Here is a 25,809-nt window from a genome sequence, read left to right on the forward strand (position 1 = left end):
CACAAACACGCGTGTACACACACACGTGCGTGCATACACACAAACATGGGCGCGCACACACACACACATGAGCGCGTGTACAAACATAAACGCACACAAGCATGCGTACACACAGACACACGTGCGCGTACACACACACACACGCAAACATACACACACACATATGCGCACACAAACATGCACGTTTACACACACACGCATGCGTAACACACACATGTGAACACACACACAGACACACGCACACACACACAAACACACAAACACAAATGCGTACACACACACACACGCGCGCTTACAAACACACACATGCAAACGCGCCCATACACACACAAACACACACACACGTGTGTACAGACACACACGCGCATACAAAAACACGCTCCTGTACGCACACATATGCGTACACACAAACACACACTCCTGCACATACCCAAACACATGGGCGCGTACACATAAAAACGCGCGTACACATAAAAACGCGCGTACACACACACGCGCAAGTACTCACACGCACGCACACACACGCACAAATGCACGCGTACACACACATGCAAGCATACACACACACTTGCGCGCATACACACACACGCACGCGCACGCGTACACACACACATGCACGTACACACACACGCACGCACACGCATGCGTACAAACACACAAGCGCATACAAACACACACGCACGCACACAATACACGCATGCGTACACACACATGCGTACACACACGCTCGCGTACACACACAAACACACACGCGCGCGTACACACACAAACACACACACACGCGCGTACACACACAAACACACACACACGCGCGTACACACACACGCGCGTACACACACACGCGTGTAAACACACAAACACGCGCATACACACACTCGCACACACACACATGCGCGCGCTCACACACACATGCGCGCGCTCACACACACACGCGCGCGCTCACACACATATTCGCACAAATGCACACACGCACACACGCACGCACACACAAACGAACACAAACATGTGCGCATACAAACACATATGCACACAAGCACGCACACATGGACGTAAACACACACCTACACACACACGTGCGTAAACACACACAAGCGCGCGTAAACACACACAAGCGCGCGCGTAAACACACACGCGGGCGTACACACACGAACCCGCTGGTACGCATATGCGTACACACACACGCACGCACACACACACAAACACGCGTGCATACACATACGTGCGCATGCGTACACACACAAACGCGTGTGCCTACACACAAACACACACGCACGTACACACACACGTGCGCGCATACACAAAAACACGCGCGCATACACATACACATGCGTACCCACACACGCACGCGAACAAACAGCCAAATGCACGCGCACACAAACACACAAACGCGCGTGCATACAAACACTTACGCACACGCATGCTCATACACACACGTGCATACACACACACACTCGCACGCGTACAAATAAACGCGCATATACAAACACACACGCACATCCGCATACAGACATACACGCACATATGCTCTTACACACATACGCACACGCGCTCATACATACACGCAAACGCGCGCGTAGACATACACGCCGCACATACACACACGCGCAAGTATACACACAAGTGCGCGCGTACAAACACACACAGGTACTCACACACACGCGCGTACACACACATATACGCATACACACACATATGCGCATGCACACACACACACGCGTGTGTACACACACACGCGCATGCACAAACACACAAGTACATGTGCCCGTACACACGCACACATGTACGTGCGTAAACACAAACACACACGCGTGCGTACACACACACACTAGCACACGTGCGCTAACACACACACAAGCGCACGTGCACGTACACACACAAACAAGCGCACATACACGTACACACACGAACACACAAACACATGCATGTACACACACATGCACAGAGACACAAACAGACGCGTGCGTAAACACACAAACACACGCACGTACACAAACACACACGCGTACACACATACACGCTCGTGTACACACACGCGCATGTACATACACACATGCGCATACACACATGCATATGCGCATGCACACCCACATGCACACAGGCGTGCGCACACAATCACACGCACACATACACACACACGCGCACACACACAAACATGTGCGTGTACACACAAACACAATCACGCACACACACACACATGCACACATACACACACGTGCGCGTACACACACACGCACGCTAACGTGAACACACGCACCCACACACGCGTACACACACACACATGCACCCGTACACACACACACCCACGCACACACGCATACGCACACATAAGCAAACGCGCACATACACACACACGCACATGCACAAATGCGCGTGAACACACACAAGCACACGCGCACACACACACGCATACGTACACACACAAACGCACACGCGCATACAGATATACACGCAAACGTGCGCGGACATACACGCGTGCATACACACACACGCACACGTACACACATAAAAATATGCGCGTACACACACACGCGCGCATGCACACACGCACGCACACGTGCCCACACACACGCACATTCGCGCGTACACACACTCGCATGTACACACACTCACGCGTACACACAAAATCATACGCACACACGTGTAAACACACACGTGCACACGCATACGTACACACACGCACATCCGCATACAGACATACACACATGCCCTTACACACACACGCACACGTACACACACACGCACACGTACACACACACGCACATGCGCGCGTACACACACACATGCATATATGCGCGTACAGACACAAGCACGCACTCGCGTACACACACACGCGCACCCGCGTACATACATACACACGCGTACGTACAAACACACACACGCATGTTCGTACACATACTCACACACACGCGTACACACACATGCGCACATGCATACATACACACACACGCACACACGCATACACACAAAAACATGCACATGTGCGCGTAAACACACATGCATACACGCGCGTACACACACGCGCATACACGCGCGTACACACACATGCACATGTGCGTGTACACACACACATGCACATGCACGTGTACACACACATACGTACACATATGCACACGCGCGTACACACAGACGCGTGCATACACTGCATATGCTTGCACATATACACACATGCATATGCACGCACATACACACACATGCATATGTGCGCACATACACACACGCTTGCGTACACACGCATGCATATGCGCGCACACACACACACACGCGCGTACACACACACGCGTACACACACATGCGTACATACACACGCATGCGTGCACAGACACGCACTCACCTGCACATAGACACACACACACGTGCCCGTACAAACACACATGCACACTCGTACACACACGTGAGTGCATACATACAAACATGCGCACACACACACATGCGCGCGTGTACAAATGTACACGCACACACACATGCGTACACACACACACGTGCGTGTACACAAACATGCCCAAACACATACACACACACACACGCGCACACACATGCACGGGTACACACACACACGCGTGCGTACACACACACACATGAACACACACACAAACACACGCGCGTACACACACAAACACACAGACACACGTGCGTACACACACACACGCACGCGCTTACACACACACACATGCACACACGCACGTACACACACACATGCAAACGCGCGCGTACACACACAAAAACGCACACACATGCGTACACACACACACACCCCTGCACATACCCAAACACACGCGCGCATACACATAAAAACGTGCGTACACACACACGTGCAAGTACTCACACACACGCACACACACTTAAAAACGCAAGCGTACACACACATGTGAACGTGTACACACACACACACAAGCATACACACACTCGCGCGCATACACACACACGCACACGCGCGCATACACACATGCGCGTACACACACAAGCACACACACGCGCGTGTACACACACACTTGTGCGTACAAACACACAAGCACGCACACACACATACAGGCGTGCGTACACACAAACTCGTGCGTGTACACACACACACACGTGTACACACATGCACACACACACATATACACACACATACTTGCGTGTGTACACACACATACGCGCGCATAGAGACACACGCGTGCATACACACACATATGCGTGCGTACACACACACACGCACAGACACACAAACGCGTGTATACACACACATGCGCATGCACACACACGTACACGCACGCGTACACACACATGCTCACATACACACATACACATGCGCGTGTACACACACAAACAAACACACGTACATACACACGCGCGGCTACACACAACAACACACGCGTGTAAACACACGTGCGCATAATCACACATGCATGCGCGTACACACACACGCGTGTACACAAACACGCGCGTACACACAAACGTGCGTGCATACACACAAACATGCGCGCACACACACATGCGCGCGTGTACAAACATAAATGCACACAAGCGCGCGTACACACACACATATGAACACACACACAGACACAAGCGTACACACAAACACACAAACACACATGCGTACACACACACATGCACGCGCTTACAAACACACACATGCAAACGCGCCCATACACATACAAACACGCACACACGTGCGTACAGACACACACGAGCATACAAAAACACGCTCCCGTATGCAAACACATGCGTACACACAAACACACACTCCTGCACATACCCAAACACATGGGCGCGTACACATAAAAACGTGCGTACACACACACGCGCAAGTACTCACATGCACGCACACACAGGCACAAACGCACGCGTACACACACACATGCAAGCATACATACACACTTGCGCGCATACACACACACGCACACGCACGCGTACACACACATGCACGTACACACACACGCACGCACAAGCATGAGTACACACACACAAGCGCGTACAAACACACACACACGCACACACATACACGCATGCGTACACACACAAGCAAACACACACGCTCGCGTACACACACAAACACACACACGCGCGTACATACACAAACACACACACGCGCGTACACACATATGCGTGTAAACACACAAACACGCGCATACACACACACGCACACATACACGCAAACACACCCACGCGAGCGCTCACACACACATTCGGACAAATGCACACACGCACGCACACACAAACAAACACACACACGCGCGCATACAAACACGCACGCACACACGCACGCAGACACACACGTACACACACACGTACACACTCACGTGCGTAAACACACACACGGGCGCGTACACACACACACGCAGGCGTACACACACAAACATGCTTGTACGCACATGCGTACACACACACGCACGCACACACACACAAACACTCGTGCATACACATACGTGCGCATGCGTACACACACAAACAGCGTGTGCCTACACACAAACACACACGCACGTACACACAAACACGCGCGCATTCACATACACATACGTACACACACACGCACGCGAACACACAGCCAAATGCACGCGCACACAAACACACAAACGCGCGTCCATACAAACACACGCACATGCACACGCATGCTCACACACACACGTGCATACATACACACACTCGCACGCGTACAAATAAACGCGCATATACAAACACACACGCGCATGCGTACACACAAACACACGCACATGTACACACACACTCACGCGTACACACACATAGCGCGTACACACACAAAACCGCGTGCGTACACACACAAAAACGCGTGCGTACACACACACACTCGTGCGTACTCACAAGATCGTACAAAAATGCGCGTACGCACACACATGCATGCGTACACACACGCATATGCATGCGCTCACAGACAAACGCGCACACATGCAAGTACACACACACGCGCGCGCGCAAACATACACTCACACGCACGCACAAGTACACACAAACACACACACGAGCGCGTACACACACACACGCATACACACATATGCGCGTACACACACAAGCACATGTGCCTGTACACACGCACAAGTGTATGTGTGTACACACAAACACACACGTGCGCGTATACACACACAAGCACACGTGCGCGTACAGACACACATGCGCACGTGCGCATACACACACACACAAGCACACGTGCGCGTACACACACGAACACAAAAACACACGCACGTACCCACACATACGCGTACACACACACGTGCGCGTATACAGACACGTAAGTGCACGTACACACATGCGCGCACACACGCGTACACACACACGTGCGCGTATACAGACACGTAAGTGCACGTACACACGTGCGCGCACACACGCGTACACACATACGCGCACCCGAATACCTACACACACACCCACGCACACACTCATACGCACACACATGCACATGCGCACATACACACACATGCACACGCTCACGTAAACACACACACACGTACACCCGCACACACACACACGCATATGTACACACACAAACGCACACGTGCATACAGTCATACACGCACATGTGCACGTACATACACACGTGCTTATACACACACGCACACGTACACACACATGCACGCGTACACACACACGTGTGCGTACACACCCACATGCCCACACAAATACGCACACACACGCACATTTGTGAGTACACACAAACAAACGCACACACGTGTACACACACGCATACGTACACACACACGCACATCCACATACAGACATACACGCACACGTGTGCTTACACACACCTGCACCCGCATACGTACACACACACACCCACGCACACACACATACGCACACACATGCACACGCACACATACACAAACAAACACTTGCACACACGCACGTAAACATACACACACACGCACACGCACAAACACACTTGCATACGTACACACACAAACGCACACATGCATACAGTCATACACGCACACATGCACGTACATACACACGTGCTTATACACACATACGCACACGTACACACACAGGCACACATACACACACACGCACGCGCTTACACACACACACGCAAGCGCTTACACACACACACGCACCAACAAAAACATGCACACAACTGCATATTCACGCATACACACACGCGCATATACACACAAACATACGCACACACGCGTACACACACGCGAGCACATGCATACGTACACACACACGCACATCCGCATACAGACATACACGCACAAGTGCTCTTACACATATACGCACACGCACGCGTACACACACGCAAACGCGCGCGTACATATACACGCCGCACACACACATACTTGCGTACACACACGCATAAACACACGCAAACGCGCGCGTACACATACACGCCGCACACACACACGCGCAAGTACACACACAAGTGCGTGCGTACAAACACACGGACCTTAGTACACACACACACGAGCGTACACACACACGCACCCACGTACACACACACACGCGCGTACACACACACATGCGCATACACACATATGCGCGTGCACACACACACGCGCATGCACAAACACACAAGCACATATGCCCATACACACGCACACGTGTACGTGCGTAAACACAAACACACACGAGTGCGTACACACACACAAGCACACGTGCGCTAACACACACAAGCGCACGTGCGCGTACACACACAAACAAGCGCACATGCGCGTACACATACATACAAGCGCACGTGCGCGTACACACACATACTAGCGCACATGCGCGTACACACACACACTAGCGCACGTGCGCGTACACACACGAACACACACACATGCATGTACACACACATGCACAGAGACACACACAGACACGTGCGTACACACACAAACACACAAACACACGCACGTACACAAACACATATAGTACACACATACAACCTCGTGTACACACACGCGCATGTACATACACAAACGCGCATACACACATACATATGCGCATGCACACACACATGCACACAGGTGTGCGCACACAATTACACGCACACATACACGCACACGCGCAAACACACAAACATGTGCGTGTACACACAAACACAAGCACGCATACACACACATGCACACGTACACACACGTGCGCGTACAAACACACGCACGCTAACGTAAACACACGCACGCACACACGCGTACACACACACGCACATGCACCCGTACACACACCCACACACACACGCATACGCACACACATGCAAACGCGCACATACACACACATGCACATGCACAAGTGCGCGTAAACACACATACGCACACGCGCGCGCACACGCATATTTACAAACAAAAACACACACTTGCATACAGACATACACGCACACGTGTGCGTACATACACGCATGCATACACACACACACATAAAAATATGCGCATACACACACTCGCGCGCGTGCACACACACACGCACACGCGCCCACACACACGCACATTCGCGCGTACACACACTTGCACGTACACACACTCACGTGTACACACACAAACATACGCACACACATGTAAACACACACGTGCACACGCATACGTACACACACACGCACATCCGCATACAGATATACACACACACTTGCCCCTACACACACACGCACACGTACACACAAACGCACATGCGCGCGTACACACACACATGCACATATGCGCGTACAGACACACGCACGCGTACGTACAAACACAACACGCGTGCATGTGTACAAACACACACATGCTTGCATACACACACATGTATATTCGTACACACATACTCACACACACGCTTACACACACACACGCACATGCATACATACACACACATGCACACACGCATACACACAAAAAAACGCACAAGTGCGCGTAAACACACACGCATACACGCGCGTACACACACGCGCATACACGAGCGTACACATACATGCACATGCGCGTGTACACACACACATACGTACACACACGCACACGCGCGTACACACAGACACGTTCGTACACACACATGCATATGCACGCATATACACATACATGCATACAAACACACGCGCATGTACACACACACCCCCGTGTACACACACATGCGCGCGTACACACACAAAAAAGGGTGCGTACACACACACACTAGTGCGTACTCACACGCTCGTATACAAACGCGCGTACACACACACATGCATGCGTACACACACGCGCATATGCGGTTACTCACAGACGAATGCACACACACGCGCGTACACACACATACGCACACGCGCATACATACACACACACGCACGCATGGGTACACACACATGCACACACACGCGCGTACTCACACACACGCATACACACATATGCGCGTGCACACAAACACAAGCACATGTGCCCGTACACACGCACACGTGTATGTGCTTACACACAAACACACACGTGCGCGTACACACACACAAGCGCACATGTACATACACACACAAGCGCATGTGTGCATACAAACACACACGAGCGCACGTAAGCGTACACACAGGAACACACAAACACACGCACGTACACACAAACACTCGCACAGAGACACAGAGAGACACGTGTGTACACACACGAACACAAAAACACACGCACGTACACACACGCGTACACACACGAGCGCATACACGCGTACACACACACGCACCCGCATACGTACAAACACCACGCACACACGCATACGCAAACACACACACACACATGCACATGTGCACGTAAACACAAACACACACACGCATACGTACACATACAAACTCACAAATGCATACAGTCATACACGCACACGTGCCCACACATACACACGTGCTTATACACACACACACACACATACACACATGCGCGCGTACAAACACACGCGCATACACACACACATAAGCACATGTGCCCGTACACACGCACACGTGTATGTGCGTACACACAAACACACACTTGCGCATACACACACACATGCACATTCGCGCATACACACACACAAGCGCATACACAAACACGCTTGTACACATACAAACATACGCACACACGCGTACACACAAGCGTGCACACGCATACGTACACACATGCACATCCGCATACAGACATACACGCACACGTGCGCTTACACACACACGCACCTGCATACGTACACACACAACCACGCACACACGCATACGCACACACATGCATACGTGCACGTACACAAACACACACATGCACACGCGCATGTAAACATACACACACTCAAACGCGCACACACACACGCATACGTACACACGCACATGTGCATACAGTCATACACGCACACGTGCACGTACATACACACAATCAAACGCGCACACACACACGCATACGTACACACGCACATGTGCATACAGTCATACACGCACACGTGCACGTACATACACACATGCTTATACACACATGCACACGTACACACAAACACGTGCGCGTACACACACACTCACGCGCGTACACTCACACGCGTGTACACACACAAACCTACGCACACATGCGTACACATACGCGGGCACACGCATACGTACACACACACGCACATCCGCATACAGACATACACGCACACGTGCGCTTCCACGAACACACATGCAAACGCGCACGTACACACATGCACGCACTTGCGTACACACACGCGCGCCTGTGTACACACACACACACGTGTGCCTACAAACACACACACGCGCGCGTACACACACACACACACGTGCACGTACATACACAGACGCGCGTATACACACACGCATGCGCATACACACAAACGCATGCGAGTTCACACACACATGCGCATACACACACACATGCATGTCCACACACATGCATGTCCACACACACGCGCACATGCATACACACATATGCGCGAGCACACGCACACGTGTATGTGCGTACACACAAACACACACATGTACGTACACACACATGTGCGTACACACACACAACTGTACGTGCGCGTACACACACAAGCGCATGTGTGCATAAAAAAAACACAAGCGCACGTACGCGTACACACACGAACACACAAACACACGCAGGTACACACAAACACTCGCACAAAGACACATACAGACACGTGCGTACACATACGAACACAAAAACACAAGCACGTACACACACGCGTACATACACACGTGCGCGTACACACGCGTACACACAAACGCACCCGTATACGTACACACACCACGCACACACGCATACGCACACACACACATGCACACGCGCACGTAAACACACACACACGTGCACACACACACGCATACGTACACATACAAACGCACACATGCATACAGTCATACACGCACATGTGCACGTACATACACACATGCTTATACACACTATTATGTGACGAACCACTGTGCAAACAATTACCCCTTTATAATGGGCGGTAGTTCTCTTCACACAACAAAATAGAAGTCATATGGGTAGACTTCCAAATTCACTTGTTTCTTATTACGAGTGTATAAGATTGTTGATTATGATCAAATGTATCTTCTTAAAGCTGGTTGCAGACAACAGAAGCACCAATAGCAGGATAATTGGAGGACAGGAACAATAAACTATGTTATAAACAAAACTTTAATCTTACGTTAAACAAAATAATGAAAAAGCACTTCAAAACAACAATAATAAGCAATGCAAAGTGAATGGGTGAGTAAGGTAGATGAATCTCGTGGTGAGAACAATGTATTCTAACTAAACAATAAATTTGGGGTTACCTTATAACATGTAAGGTAAGAAAACAGGGATGATTTACAGCAGGAAGGTGAGTGTAAACAAAAGATAATGAGAAGAATGGAATGAAGATGGCGCTGAAATAAGGTGATGTATTTACAAAGAAAATGGAAAAATATACTTTAGACAAATCAGATATGTTAGCATATGTACAACATATGGGGATATCACAGTCCCCCCTTGTTTTTGTTTTTTTCCATTTCCCGAGGATCAACCGAGGTTATCCTTGATAATGAGTCTGCCACAATGTTTTCTCGTCCTGATATGGCGATTACTTGGATATTATGTGCAGACAGTATGTATGACCATCTTAAAAGTTTAGGGTTGAGAGTAGTGGACCTATGGAGATGCGACAGAGGAGAGTGGTCGCTGTAGACGTAGATCGTGTCTTGTCCATCAACATAGATCTCGTATCTCTGGATGGTAGCTACGATGGCGAATAGTTCTTTCTCCACAGTGGGCCAATTTAGTTGGGAACCCATAAATCGTCCACTGGAATAAGAGACTGGTAACAGATCAGCTAGTGGGGGCAGGTTTCCTGTTATGGCTGTTATTGGAGCAGGATGCTGTAATAAAATGCCCCATATCCAAGATCACTAGCGTCTGTTTGGAGATAGAATGGTTTGGTGAGGTTAGGTGCCATTAATATAGGAGGAGATGACAAGTAAGTTTTTAGCTGGTTAAATATTTGATCATGTTGCTGGCTCCAAGAAAAATTTACTTTTGAAGAAGTTAAAGCAAATAGTGGTCCTGTGAACGGTGAGAAATTTGGACTGAACTTAGAGTAATATCCTACCATACCTAGAAATCTTTTTAATTCCTGTTTGGTAGTTGGAACAGGATAAGAAGTTATGGCGCTAATATTTGCATCATGGGGTAATACTTTACCACTCCCAACTCGATGACCAAGGTAAGATACCTGACCTTTGCAAAAATTACTTTTTGCTAAGTTGATCGTTAATCCATGTTGTTTCAACCTTGAGAAAACTTCTTTTATCTTTTGAATATGGTTTACCCAGGTGTCAGAGGCAATAATGATGTCATCTAAATATACAAATACTTTTTCCAAGTCCTGTAAAATTAAAGACATTACTCTTTGGAAGGTGGCAGGTGCGTTGGCTAATCCGAATGGCATTACATTATAACTAAATAAGCCAAATGGAGTGATAAATAAAGAAATTTCCTTTGCCGTTTCTGTTAATTTAATTTGGTAATAACCCTTCAACAAATCTATTTGGGTTAAGTAGGTCGAATTACTTACTTGGTCAATGATATCTTGTATTCTTGGTAGAGGATACGAATCTTTAATTGTTAAATTATTAATCTTCCTGTAATCGGTACAAAGACGAAATTTACCATTTTTCTTTCCTACTAGGAGACATGGGGAAGCCCATGGTGATGCACTGGGTTCTGCCAATCCTTCTCTTACTAAGTAGTTCACTTCTTTCATGATACCCAATTTCTTCTGTGATGTTCGATAGAAAGCTTGTTTAATGGGTGCAGCACCTGGTTGTAGTTTGATGTCATGATCTAGCATGGTGCATCTGCCTGGTTTATCTGAAGTTATACTAGGAAATTCATGGAATAAAGCTACTAAAGATTTACATTTTGATGCAGATAAGGGTTTTAGATAGTCTGATAAGTTTTCCAAGATCTTTGAGTTTTGAGAATCCTGCCAAGATGCAGTTATTGGATCATCTGTAAATTGATCCATAGGACAATCTATGTATGGTATGGCACTAGTAATCATTACCGTTTTATTTTCAGCTGTTGAGGGAGACAAATAGGCCTTTAAGAGGTTTATGTAGACTAATTGAGTAGACTTACGCTTATCTGGAGTGGCGATTATATAGTTGGTTGGCGAGATACGTTGAGTGATGGTATAAGGTCCCTGGTATTTCTCTCGTAGGGGAGAGCCTGCAAGCGGATGGTATAGCAGCACTGCATCTCCTACTTTGAAACTTCTGGTTTTAGCCTTTTTATCATAGTTAATCTTCATCTTCTCTTGAGCTGTTATCAAGTTAGTTTTGGCAATGGAGTGAAGATCTGAAAGTTTCTTGTTGAGTTCTGAAATATATTGGGAAAGAGGTACCTCATTATCTCCCAACTTCAGGATGCGTTCTTTGACTGAACTGAGGATAGTTCGTGGCCGTCGACCGAAGAGTAGTTCAAAAGGTGACATACCAGTAGACTGATTTCGAACTCCTCGTATGATGTACATGATCAGTTCCAAATCGCAATCCCACTCGTTACCTGAACTATGGATGTATTTCCGGAGAAGATTTTTAATGGTCTGGTGAGTGCGTTCTAATGCTCCATTGGTCTGTGGATGGTAAGCTGAGGATGAGACTTGGGTTATATGGTAATCTTTCATAGCTGTTTTAAAAGCATGACTCATGAAATTGGTTCCTTGATCACATTGTAGTTCAGTTGGAAATCCTACAACAGTAAATATGGACACTAGTGACTTTAGGATGTTCTTGGCTGAAATGTTTCTTAAAGGTACTGCAAATGGATAACGGGTAGTGGGGCATAAGGCCGTAAGCAAGTATTCATGTCCCCTTTTTGTCTTAGGCAAAGGGCCTACACAATCTACTATGATCTTACTGAAAGGTTCTTTAGGCACAAGTATAGGTTTTAAGGGTGCAACTGGTACTTTTACATTAGGACTACTTACTTTTTGACATGTTGTACATGTTTTTACGTACTCTTTAATGTCATTCTTCATGTTTGGCCAATAAAAGTCTTGACTGATGCGTTCATATGTTTTAGTGATACCAAGATGAGAGTCAGCAGAGTGAGACAATTCTAGGATCAGAGGTCTTATATCCTTAGGAACAACTACCTGGAATAGATCCTTCCAGGTTTCTAGATGACTGTTCTTGCTGGACCTGAATTTTCTCATTAGTACATCATTATTAACCCTGGATAGGTACGGTGGGTCGTTTGCGACCCCGAGCGTAAAAAAAAAACAGGTTTTTCTCACGTGACTCACCCCTGTGACTGAATTTGTGGGTGATCGACCTGCAGGAGGTGTCTCCCCTACACGCTCTAGTAGTGTCCAGATGTGCATTGCTGTAGCTGTACTCCTTCCCCGATTTCTGAGACGCGTCGGGGTCAATCGCGTCCGAGTTTACCCTTCTGAGGTAGTTTGCATAATTATCAAAGTTATTACGTATTATGAAATTGTCGTAGAATGGTGCAACTTGTATAGGTTATCAGTTGTGGAAAGTCTTGGTGGATTGTTTGGCTACCATGTGCATGTTTTTTTTTTTAGTTAAAATGTCGTTCATCACCACGAGGACCATTTTACCGCGAGTGCCCCTTTTTCATTTTTTTTCATTTTTTTGCCAAGTCATTTTTCCGTAAGATATTGCCAAATAGTGTCGTAAAACTTTTGCTTGTTTAGTGTTGGAAAGTGTGTCTAGATGATCTGGCTACCCATGCATGACTTTGTTTTTGTCAGATACGACGTAGTTATTGGTATATTGGGTATTTAACTGCGGTTACCAATTTCTGTTTTTTTTTCAATATTTGTAAAAATTACTACGTAGTAAGGAATTGCCGTATATTATTCATTTTTTTTTTCATGTTTATGTGTTAGAAAGTGTGCCTTGATGGTTGGGCTAACACGTGCATGTCTTTTTTTTTATCTGAGATGTCGTATATTAGAATGTCGGGCATTTTACCGCGAGTGTCCCTTTTTAATTTTTTTTAATTTTTTTGCCAAGTCATTTTTCCGTAAGATATTGCGAAATAGTGTCGTAAAACTTTTGCTTTTTTAATGTTGGAAAGTGTGTCTAGATGATCTGGCTACCCATGCGTGATTTTGTTTTTGTCAGATACGACGTAGTTATTGGTATATTGGGTATTTAACTGCGGTTGCCAATTTCTGTTTTTTTTCAATATTTGTAAAAATTTACTACGTAGTAAGGAATTGCCGTATATTATTGATTTTTTTTTCATGTTTATGTGTTAGAAAGTGTGCCTTGATGGTTGGGCTAACACGTGCATGTCTTTTTTTTTTATCTGAGATGCCGTATATTAGAATGTTGGGCATTTTTCCGCGAGTGCCCCTTTTTATTTGTTTTGCATTTTTTTGCTTAGTCATGTTACCGTAAGGAATTGGCAAGTAGTGTCGCAAAACTTATATTTTTATAGTGTTGGAAAGTGTTTCTAGATGATCTGGCTACCCATGCCTATTTTTTTTTTAGCCAGATATGGCGTATATATAAGTATGTGTTCGATTTTCCTGTGATTGCCATTTTTTCGTTTTTTCCCATTTCTTTCAAAATTACTACGTACTAAGGAACTATCACAGAGTAATATTTCATTTATATGTTTATTTGTTGGAAAATATGCCTTGATGGTTTGCCTAGCACGTGGCTGAAATTTTTTTTTTCTGAAATGCCGTATATTAGAATGGCCATTTTTCCACGAGTGCCCCTTTTTATTTGTTTTGCATTTTTTTGCTTAGTCATGTTACCGTAAGGAATTGGCAAGTAGTGTCGCAAAACTTATATTTTTATAGTGTTGGAAAGTGTTTCTAGATGATCTGGCTACCCATGCCTATCTTTTTTTTAGCCAGATATGGCGTATATATAGGTATGTGTTCGATTTTCCGGTGATTGCCATTTTTTCGTTTTTTCCCAATTCTTTCAAAATTACTACGTACTAAGGAACTATCACAGAGTAATGATTCCTCTAGATGTTTATTTGTCGGAAAATTTTGTTTACTTTTTTTTTTATTGAAAATCATCAAATTTTTTTAGCTAAAATATTGTTTTACATTTTTTTTTTCGATTTTATTTCCCTTCAAAAAACATTTTTTGGGTCAGAATTTTAATTTTATAGTCGTAAAATAATCGACAATTATCCAGCAACCCACCATACAATTTTTATGCATATCCAATAATAATTAGATTAGTAAATAACACCTTGAAATTGACATACCCTTCTTACATTTCAAGTGGCAGATTAGGGAGTCTGAGTCAGTGTGGTTGGCGGCCATTTTGTGGACATATCCGAAGCGTAAGCTGCCCTATCTATATATATTCTTGTTCCCTATAGAATTTGTGATATTTTGGTATATTTTTACCTGCATAAATATCATATTATATATTAAATATATGTATTTTTTTACAAAATTTCCAAGTACTCAAAAAATTACCTTTAGATATGGCCCCTGATATAAATGTAATTTACAAAATAATGAAGATTTTTTTACATATTTCTATTTTAGGATAACATATGTTTATTCCGTAAAAAAATTAGCCACTTCCTATTTCATTTGGGTACCCAAAAAAATTCATGAAATTTGGACAATTTTTTTTGGCCAAAAAAAGTTACCCTTTTTTTCTCATTTCAGATCTTCACCTCCATGGGTCTGACTTCATCCAAAATACATCAAGATGTGTCCTAAACATTCAAGAATCAATTCCTAAAAGGATTTGTGTATATATGTATAAACTTTTTTTTTATGAATTTTTATGTCAGGTCTTTTTTTTCTACTTAATTTTTTAAAATATTTATAATAAATAGTTTTTCTGCAGATGAGTAGTATTTATCTTTACAGTTGTTTTAAGCATTCATTGAAGTTTTTTTTGGCAAAAGAAAAAAGAAGGTTACTGCAAACACTGATTTTTCAAGAATTTTTTTTGGGGTCGGGGTCGTTCGCGTCCGAGTATACCCTTAAAGGGGTGTCCGAGGACCGTACCTATCCAGGGTTAATATAAAAATAAGAACACTTGTTGGTATCCTTTGGTTTCACTTGGTTGAAACACTGCTGTAGAGTGACATCTTTCCTTTGTTGATAGCTAAATGAATCAGGTTGGATCTTATATGTACTCATCAACTCGTTGAAATCCATAGGTTCAGAGACTGGCAACGGGTTTGATGACGATTCGGTAGGGGTGTCCTTTTTACTGCTTCGTGTCACTGCTAAGCATTCCTCCTGTACAACATCACCTGGAGATACTGCTATTAAGTTTGTTAAGACAACAGAGTTAGCTATGTCATTACCCAGGATTACATCTACATTCTTGCATGGTAACAGTTCTGGATTTACAGCTACTTCAGTAGTTCCAGAGAAATAAGGACAATGAAGGTTTACATTAATGAGAGGCAACATAGACTTACTGGTTAAGTCATTAACTGCAACATACCTGTGAGTTTCACCTTTAGGTCGTATTACTTTAGGAGAGACGATCGTTTGAGAGGATCCAGTGTCTCTGAGTATGGTTACAGGTTTACCATTTATTTTGCCTGAGCAAGTGAAGGGTGCAAACGCTTGGGACTCGTGTGATGCACAATGGAAGGTCTTTTTCTTCTCCACCTTAGGTTTTGGTTCCTGTTTGGGCAGATTCATTTGCTTAGGAGAGAATTGAGGGGGATTAGGTTTTCTCTTTAAGTATGAAGCTGCACAATGTGGATCAGGACATTCTGAAATATGATGTCCTTCTTGTTTGCAGTATGTACAAGTTTCCTTAGGTCTAGTTTCTCTATATGGGGTTTTACCTACTTTATGAATAAGAGCATAGTCATCTGCTTTTAAAGCGGCTTTCTTAGGGTCAGATTCATTCTGCTCTCTTAGATACACATTAATGCTACCTGGTATTTTCCTTAAGAACTCCTCCATTACTATTAAATCTTTCAACTGCTCGAAAGTTTTGACATCTACTTTGTCTACCCACTTCTGAAACTGTTTAATCTTTCCATTCATAAATTCTAAAAAGGTCTGCTGAACTTGCTTCTGACTATTACGAAATATTTGCCTATATCCTTCAGCAGTAATAGAATAAGCATCAAGGATTGCCTGTTTAATTATGAAATAATCATGTTCCTCTAACATAGTGGCACATACAGATAATGCTTTACCTTTAAATGAGTTCCGGATGATCAAATACCATTTGTCCTGAGGCCAATTGAGATTCTTGGCTGTGTCTTCGAACACAGAAAAGTAGTTATCAGGTTCCCGTTCTTCAAATGTGGGCAGCAATTTCTGCACCTTGCCCACATCAAAGGGTTCGGGAATTAGCTTACCTTCTTCCTTTTCTTTCAGTCTTATAAATGCCAGATCCCGTTCTGTTACTGTGGCCGCTTCTCTCTCAATCTGCAGCCTAACACGGAGAGCTTTGTTTTTCTGTTCACTTGCTTTTTCTTGTTGCTCCAAAGCAGTTTCCACCTTGATACGTTCTAGGGAAGCAGCGGCAGCAGCCTTGCGCTCAGCAGCAGCGGCTTTCCTCTCTTCTAACTCAGCGGCGGCAGTTGCGGCTCGTTCAGCAGCAGCGGCTCTTTCTCGTTCTACCAGAGTTGCGGCAGTTGCAGCTCTTTCAGCAGCAGCGGCTTTCCTCTCTTCTACCTCAGCGGCGGCAGTTGCGGCTCGTTCAGCAGCAGCGGCTTTCCTTTCTTCTACCTCAGCGGCGGCAGTTGCGGCTTGCATCTTCATCTTTTCCAACTCCAGCTGTAGACTTAGTTTATCCAAGTCACCATTTGGATTGGTAACTGTTAGAGCTCGAACGTCAGCCAATTCTTCTTCTGGAACAATATCTTCATCTACAAGGAAGTTCAAAATATGACTGAGAATTACACATTTTACGGCAGTTGCGGGAACCTGTACATCATAATGGCGAGCTAGATTCTTTAGGTCAGTTTTTGTGGCAACTGTGAGAGATTCCACATGATTCCGTGGCGATACAATAAATTGTTGCAAGTTGAAAGGCATTTTGAATGTCGCCCGTGGCGCAAGATAAGTACAAACTAAAATAAAATCCAAACTTTACAAGAATAAGTATAAGATCATACGATCGCAAAATAACAATCTTTCGATCACAGAAATACAAAATAGCGATCACAAAATTACAAGATCGAGAGATCACAAAATTAAAAAATTATATGATTAGATCACCTTACACAAAAATAGCTTAAATACAAAATTAAGTCTCGCGAAACTTACGATAATACTATTAAAACTTTTATTCACAGTTAACGACTGAACAATTATTTCTTTATACTCGAGATCTTGAGCACGCGGCTAACTACTTCATAATTACTCAACGACACGCTTAACATCACAAACTTTTACAACAATTTTACCAAATCGGTAAACAAGGCTTTAAAACGCAAAGGTATTTTTTACTTTAAACATACCTAATTAGCACGTTCTAGTTTACATTTCCTTTTAATTTATACCAGCTTAATACGATAACTTTTCAATGTTACATTTTAATTTATATAGATACTTTATCATAACAGTCAACACCTAGTTTAAAGTAATTGATTATCAGAATAATGCGCAAACTGGACAAAATACGTAGTATGCGCTTAATAGATATAACAGGAGTAATTTAACACAAGTATCTAAATATTCATTTACCGACACGTAAATGTTATTTGTACACCAAAATAGTACTTTTAACACCAAACAATTTACAAGTTAATTTCCTGACCAGAAATAACGATTGGAATTACGAAAATCTCCGAAATTGGAAATTGGCTAATTTCACTTACGAAATTCATATAACAAAATAAATCACTTCATAATGAAATAGAGATTGAGGAAATTTCACTTATAATGAAACTTAATTTAGTAAATCACATATAATGAAATTTGACTTGATTTCCTAAATATCACTTTTGAATGGCGATTTTAAGAAATGGCAAAATCTTAGGGCTTCAGATTTTTTTTTTTATGAGAAATCTCTGGGATACGAGATTTGAGTAGGCGAAACTTTAAAAGCTACCTACTGGGGGTATCTTCAATTAATAAGGGTGGTTTAGAAGCTGGACAATCAGCATACCTAAGTCTTAACTATATTAAGCGTGACTTGTTCCTCTTACAACCAAATGACTACCCAGACATATATTATACATAAATGTCTAATGAGAGGGAGACGAGACATCTACCTTACCTTGGAATTATTACTGTCGTCCTTTATCCTGGGTACGCCACAACACAACACTCGATACTGTTCATAATCACTGGAACTGTTCTTTCACGATTCAATCACTTGATATAGATTTGATGAATCATATCACACATCATATCGCACATCAGATCCCACATCAGATTGCACATCAGATCCCGGACAGGCCCCCAACTATTATGTGACGAACCACTGTGCAAACAATTACCCCTTTATAATGGGCGGTAGTTCTCTTCACACAACAAAATAGAAGTCATATGGGTAGACTTCCAAATTCACTTGTTTCTTATTACGAGTGTATAAGATTGTTGATTATGATCAAATGTATCTTCTTAAAGCTGGTTGCAGACAACAGAAGCACCAATAGCAGGATAATTGGAGGACAGGAACAATAAACTATGTTATAAACAAAACTTTAATCTTACGTTAAACAAAATAATGAAAAAGCACTTCAAAACAACAATAATAAGCAATGCAAAGTGAATGGGTGAGTAAGGTAGATGAATCTCGTGGTGAGAACAATGTATTCTAACTAAACAATAAATTTGGGGTTACCTTATAACATGTAAGGTAAGAAAACAGGGATGATTTACAGCAGGAAGGTGAGTGTAAACAAAAGATAATGAGAAGAATGGAATGAAGATGGCGCTGAAATAAGGTGATGTATTTACAAAGAAAATGGAAAAATATACTTTAGACAAATCAGATATGTTAGCATATGTACAACATATGGAGATATCAGTTTTTTTTTTTTTTTTTTTTTTTTTTTTTTTTTTTTTTTTTTATATATATATATTTCCATTTTCTTTGTAAATACATCACCTTATTTCAGCGCCATCTTCATTCCATTCTTCTCATTATCTTTTGTTTACACTCACCTTCCTGCTGTAAATCATCCCTGTTTTCTTACCTTACATGTTATAAGGTAACCCCAAATTTATTGTTTAGTTAGAATACATTGTTCTCACCACGAGATTCATCTACCTTACTCACCCATTCACTTTGCATTGCTTATTATTGTTGTTTTGAAGTGCTTTTTCATTATTTTGTTTAACGTAAGATTAAAGTTTTGTTTATAACATAGTTTATTGTTCCTGTCCTCCAATTATCCTGCTATTGGTGCTTCTGTTGTCTGCAACCAGCTTTAAGAAGATACATTTGATCATAATCAACAATCTTATACACTCGTAATAAGAAACAAGTGAATTTGGGGTTACCTTATAACATGTAAGGTAAGAAAACAGGGATGATTTACAGCAGGAAGGTGAGTGTAAACAAAAGATAATGAGAAGAATGGAATGAAGATGGCGCTGAAATAAGGTGATGTATTTACAAAGAAAATGGAAAAATATACTATAGACAAATCAGATATGTTAGCATATGTACAACATATGGGGATATCACAACACACATGCACACATACACACACATGCACGCGTACACACACACAAGCACATGTGCCCGTACACACGCACACGTATATATGGGTACACACAAACACACACGTGCGCATACGAACACACACGCACATTCGCGCATACACAAACACGCGCATACACACACACGCGCGTACACATTCAAACATAATGCACAGACGCGTACACACAAGTGTGCACATGCATACGTACACACACGCACATACGCATACAGACATACACGCACACGTGCGCTTGCACACACACGCACCTGCATACATACACACAGACACCCATGCACACACGCATATGCACACACATGCATACGCGCACGTACACAAACACACACATGCACACGCGCACGTAAACATACACACACTCAAACGCGCACACACACACACATACGTACACACGCACATGTGCATACAGTCATACACGCATACGTGCAGGTACATATACACGTGCTTATACACACATATGCAAACGTAAACACAAACACGTGCGCGTACACACATACACGCACGTGCGTACACACACACGCGCATACACACAAAAACATACGCACACATGCGTACACATACGCGGGCACATGCATATGTACACACACACGCACATCCGCATACAGACATACACGCACACGTGCGCTTCCACAAACACACACACGCAAACGCGTGCGTACACACATGCACACACGCGGGTACACACATGCACGCATGCGGGTACACACATGCGTGTAAACAGACGCGCGCCTGCGTACACACACACGTACGTGTGCGTACAAACACACACATGCGCGCGCGTACACACACACGCGCATGTACACACTCAGACGCGCACGTGCGCGTACACAAACACAAGCTCAAGTGCACTTACACACACACGTGCATGCAAGTAAACACACACACGCACGTACACACACATACACACGCGTGCGTACACACACACAAACACACGCGCGTAAACACACACACGCGCGTACACAAACACGCACATATGCATGTGCACACACACAAACGCACATGCATGCGCTTACACACACACAAACAGACACACGCGCAAGTACAAACACACACACGCGTGCCTACACACACAAAAACACATGCGCGCGTACAACCACATACAAGCGCAAACAAAAACACACGCGCAAAGAATCACACACAAATGCGCATGCGTACACACACACACTCACACACCAGCGCCGCGAGTACACACACACACACAAGCACATGTGCGCGTACACACGCAAACGTGTGCGTGCCTACACACAAACACACACACGCGCATACACGCAAACAGAAGCGCAAATGCGTGTACACATGCACACGCATACGCGCGTACACACATGCACCCGTACACACACACGAGTGCGCGTACACACACATGCCGCATATACACACACACGCGGACGTACACACATAAGTTCGCAAGTACACACACAAACACGCACACGCATACACACACAAGCACATGTGCGCGAACACACGCACAAATGTACATGCGTACACACAAACACACACATGCACGTACACACACAAGCACACATGCGCGTACACACACACAAGCGCACGTGCGCGTACACAAATACACAAGCGCACGTGCGCATACACACACAAGTGCATGTGCACATACACACACGAACACACAAACGCATGCACGTACACACACACATGCACAGACACACACACAGACGCGTGCGTACACACACACACGCTCGTGTACACACACACGCGCATACACACACATATGCGTGTGCACACAATCAGATGCACACAGGCGTGCACACACACACACGCACACGTGCAAACACACAAACATGTGCGGTACACAAAACACACGCACGCATACACACACATGCACACTTACAGACACACGTGTGCGTACACACACACGCACGCGCACGTACACTAACGCGCACACACATGCGTACACACACACGCACACGTATACATGCACACACACATACGCACAAACGCATACGCACACACATGCACATGCGCGCGTACAATGCACGCACATGTACACGTGCGCGTAAACACACACACACGCACACGCACAAATACACGCACAAATACACGCACGCACACACATACGTACACATACAAACACATGTGCGTACACACACAAAAGTGCGCTAACACACACACACACGCACGTAAACACACACAAATGCAAACGCGCATGTACACACACAAACACGGTCACACACGAGCGTACAGACACACACGCGCATACAGACACACGCGCACGTACACACACATGCGTACACACACACTCATGCACATACCCACACACACGCGTGCGTACAAACACTCACGCAAACGTACTCACACACGCGCACACACACACGCACGTAAACACACACAAACGCACGCGTAAACACACACACACGGGCACACACACACACGCGCACGCATACACACATGCGTGCGTGCACACACACGCGTGCACACTTACACGCACACACATGCGTGCACACACACATTCACACATTCGCGTGTACACACACACATGCATATGCGCGCATACAAACACTTGCGCACACGCTCTCGTACACACACATGCATACGTACACCCACACGCTCACACTTGCGTACACATATGAACACACGCGCGTGTACACACACGCGCGTAAACACACAAGCGCGTAAACACACACGCGCGTAAACACACGCATACACACAAACGCGCGTACACACATGCGCGCATATACACACAAACACACACACACACGTGCGTGTACACACACACGCACACATGCACGCATACACACACGCGCACGCGTACACACACGCACACACACACGCACACACACACATGTATGCATACACACACAAAAACAAATGTGCGCATACACACACAAACGCACACACGCGCGCCTACACACACACACGCAACACGCGAGCTTACATACACATGCGCACACATGCTCATACACACAAACACATACGCACACGTGTGCGTACACACACACAAGCGCACATGCGGATAAACACACACGCGCGTGTGCACACACAAACATGTACACACACACTCACGCACACACACACTCGCGCACACACACACACCCCTATGCGCGTACATACACAGAAGCTCAAGTGCACTTACACACACGTGCATGCAAGTACACACACACACGCACGTACACACACATACACACGCGTGCGTTCACACACACAAACACACGCGCAAGTACACACACACGCGTGCCTACACACACACAAACACATGCTCGCGTACACACACACACAAGCGCAAAAGAACACACTCGCGCACACTTGCGCGTACACACAAATGCGCATGCGTACACACACACTCACACACACAAGCGCCGTGAGTACACACACACAAGCCCATGTGCGCGTACACACGCACACGTGTACTTGCTTACACACAAACACACACACGCGCATAACTGCTCACAGAAGCGCAAATGCGTGTACACATGCACACGCATACGCGTGTACACACATGCGCCCGTACACACACACGAGTGCGCGTACACACACATGCCGCATATACACACACACGCGCACGTACACACACATAAGTGCGCAAGTACACACACACACGCACACGCATACACATGCGCATACACACATATATGCACGTGTACACACACATAAGCACATGTGCGCGTACACACGCACACATGTACGTGCGTACACACAAACACACACGTGCATGTACACACACAAGCACACGTGCGCGTACACACACAAGCGCACGTGCCGTACACAAATACACAAGCGCACGTGCGCATACACACACACAAGTGCATGTGCGCATACACAAACGAACACACAAACACATGCACGTACACGCACAGACACACAC

General features: G+C 45.3%; 1 protein-coding gene across 1 annotated transcript; it reads right to left on the reverse strand.

The window, feature by feature from the left end:
* Positions 1-11,404: 11,404 nt before the first annotated feature.
* Positions 11,405-14,486, reverse strand: LOC137618595 (uncharacterized). The gene is made up of 2 exons (XM_068348709.1): positions 13,464-14,486; positions 11,405-13,193 (listed from the first exon to the last, which is right to left on the reverse strand). Exons 1-2 carry the CDS (start codon positions 14,362-14,364, stop codon positions 12,187-12,189), a joined length of 1,908 nt encoding a protein of 635 aa, XP_068204810.1. The 5' UTR covers positions 14,365-14,486; the 3' UTR covers positions 11,405-12,186.
* Positions 14,487-25,809: the final 11,323 nt, after the last annotated feature.

The sequence above is a fragment of the Palaemon carinicauda genome, chromosome 25, assembly GCF_036898095.1.
Source record: "Palaemon carinicauda isolate YSFRI2023 chromosome 25, ASM3689809v2, whole genome shotgun sequence".
NCBI lineage: Eukaryota > Metazoa > Arthropoda > Malacostraca > Decapoda > Palaemonidae > Palaemon > Palaemon carinicauda.

Coding starts and splice junctions, on each gene's coding strand:
- LOC137618595 (XM_068348709.1), bottom strand. CDS start 14,364: ATGAAGAATGACATTAAAGAGTACGTAAAAACATGTACAACATGTCAA. Junction 13,194..13,463: donor AATCGCCACTCCAGATAAGC/GTAAGTCTACTC, acceptor GTATAACTTCAG/ATAAACCAGGCAGATGCACC.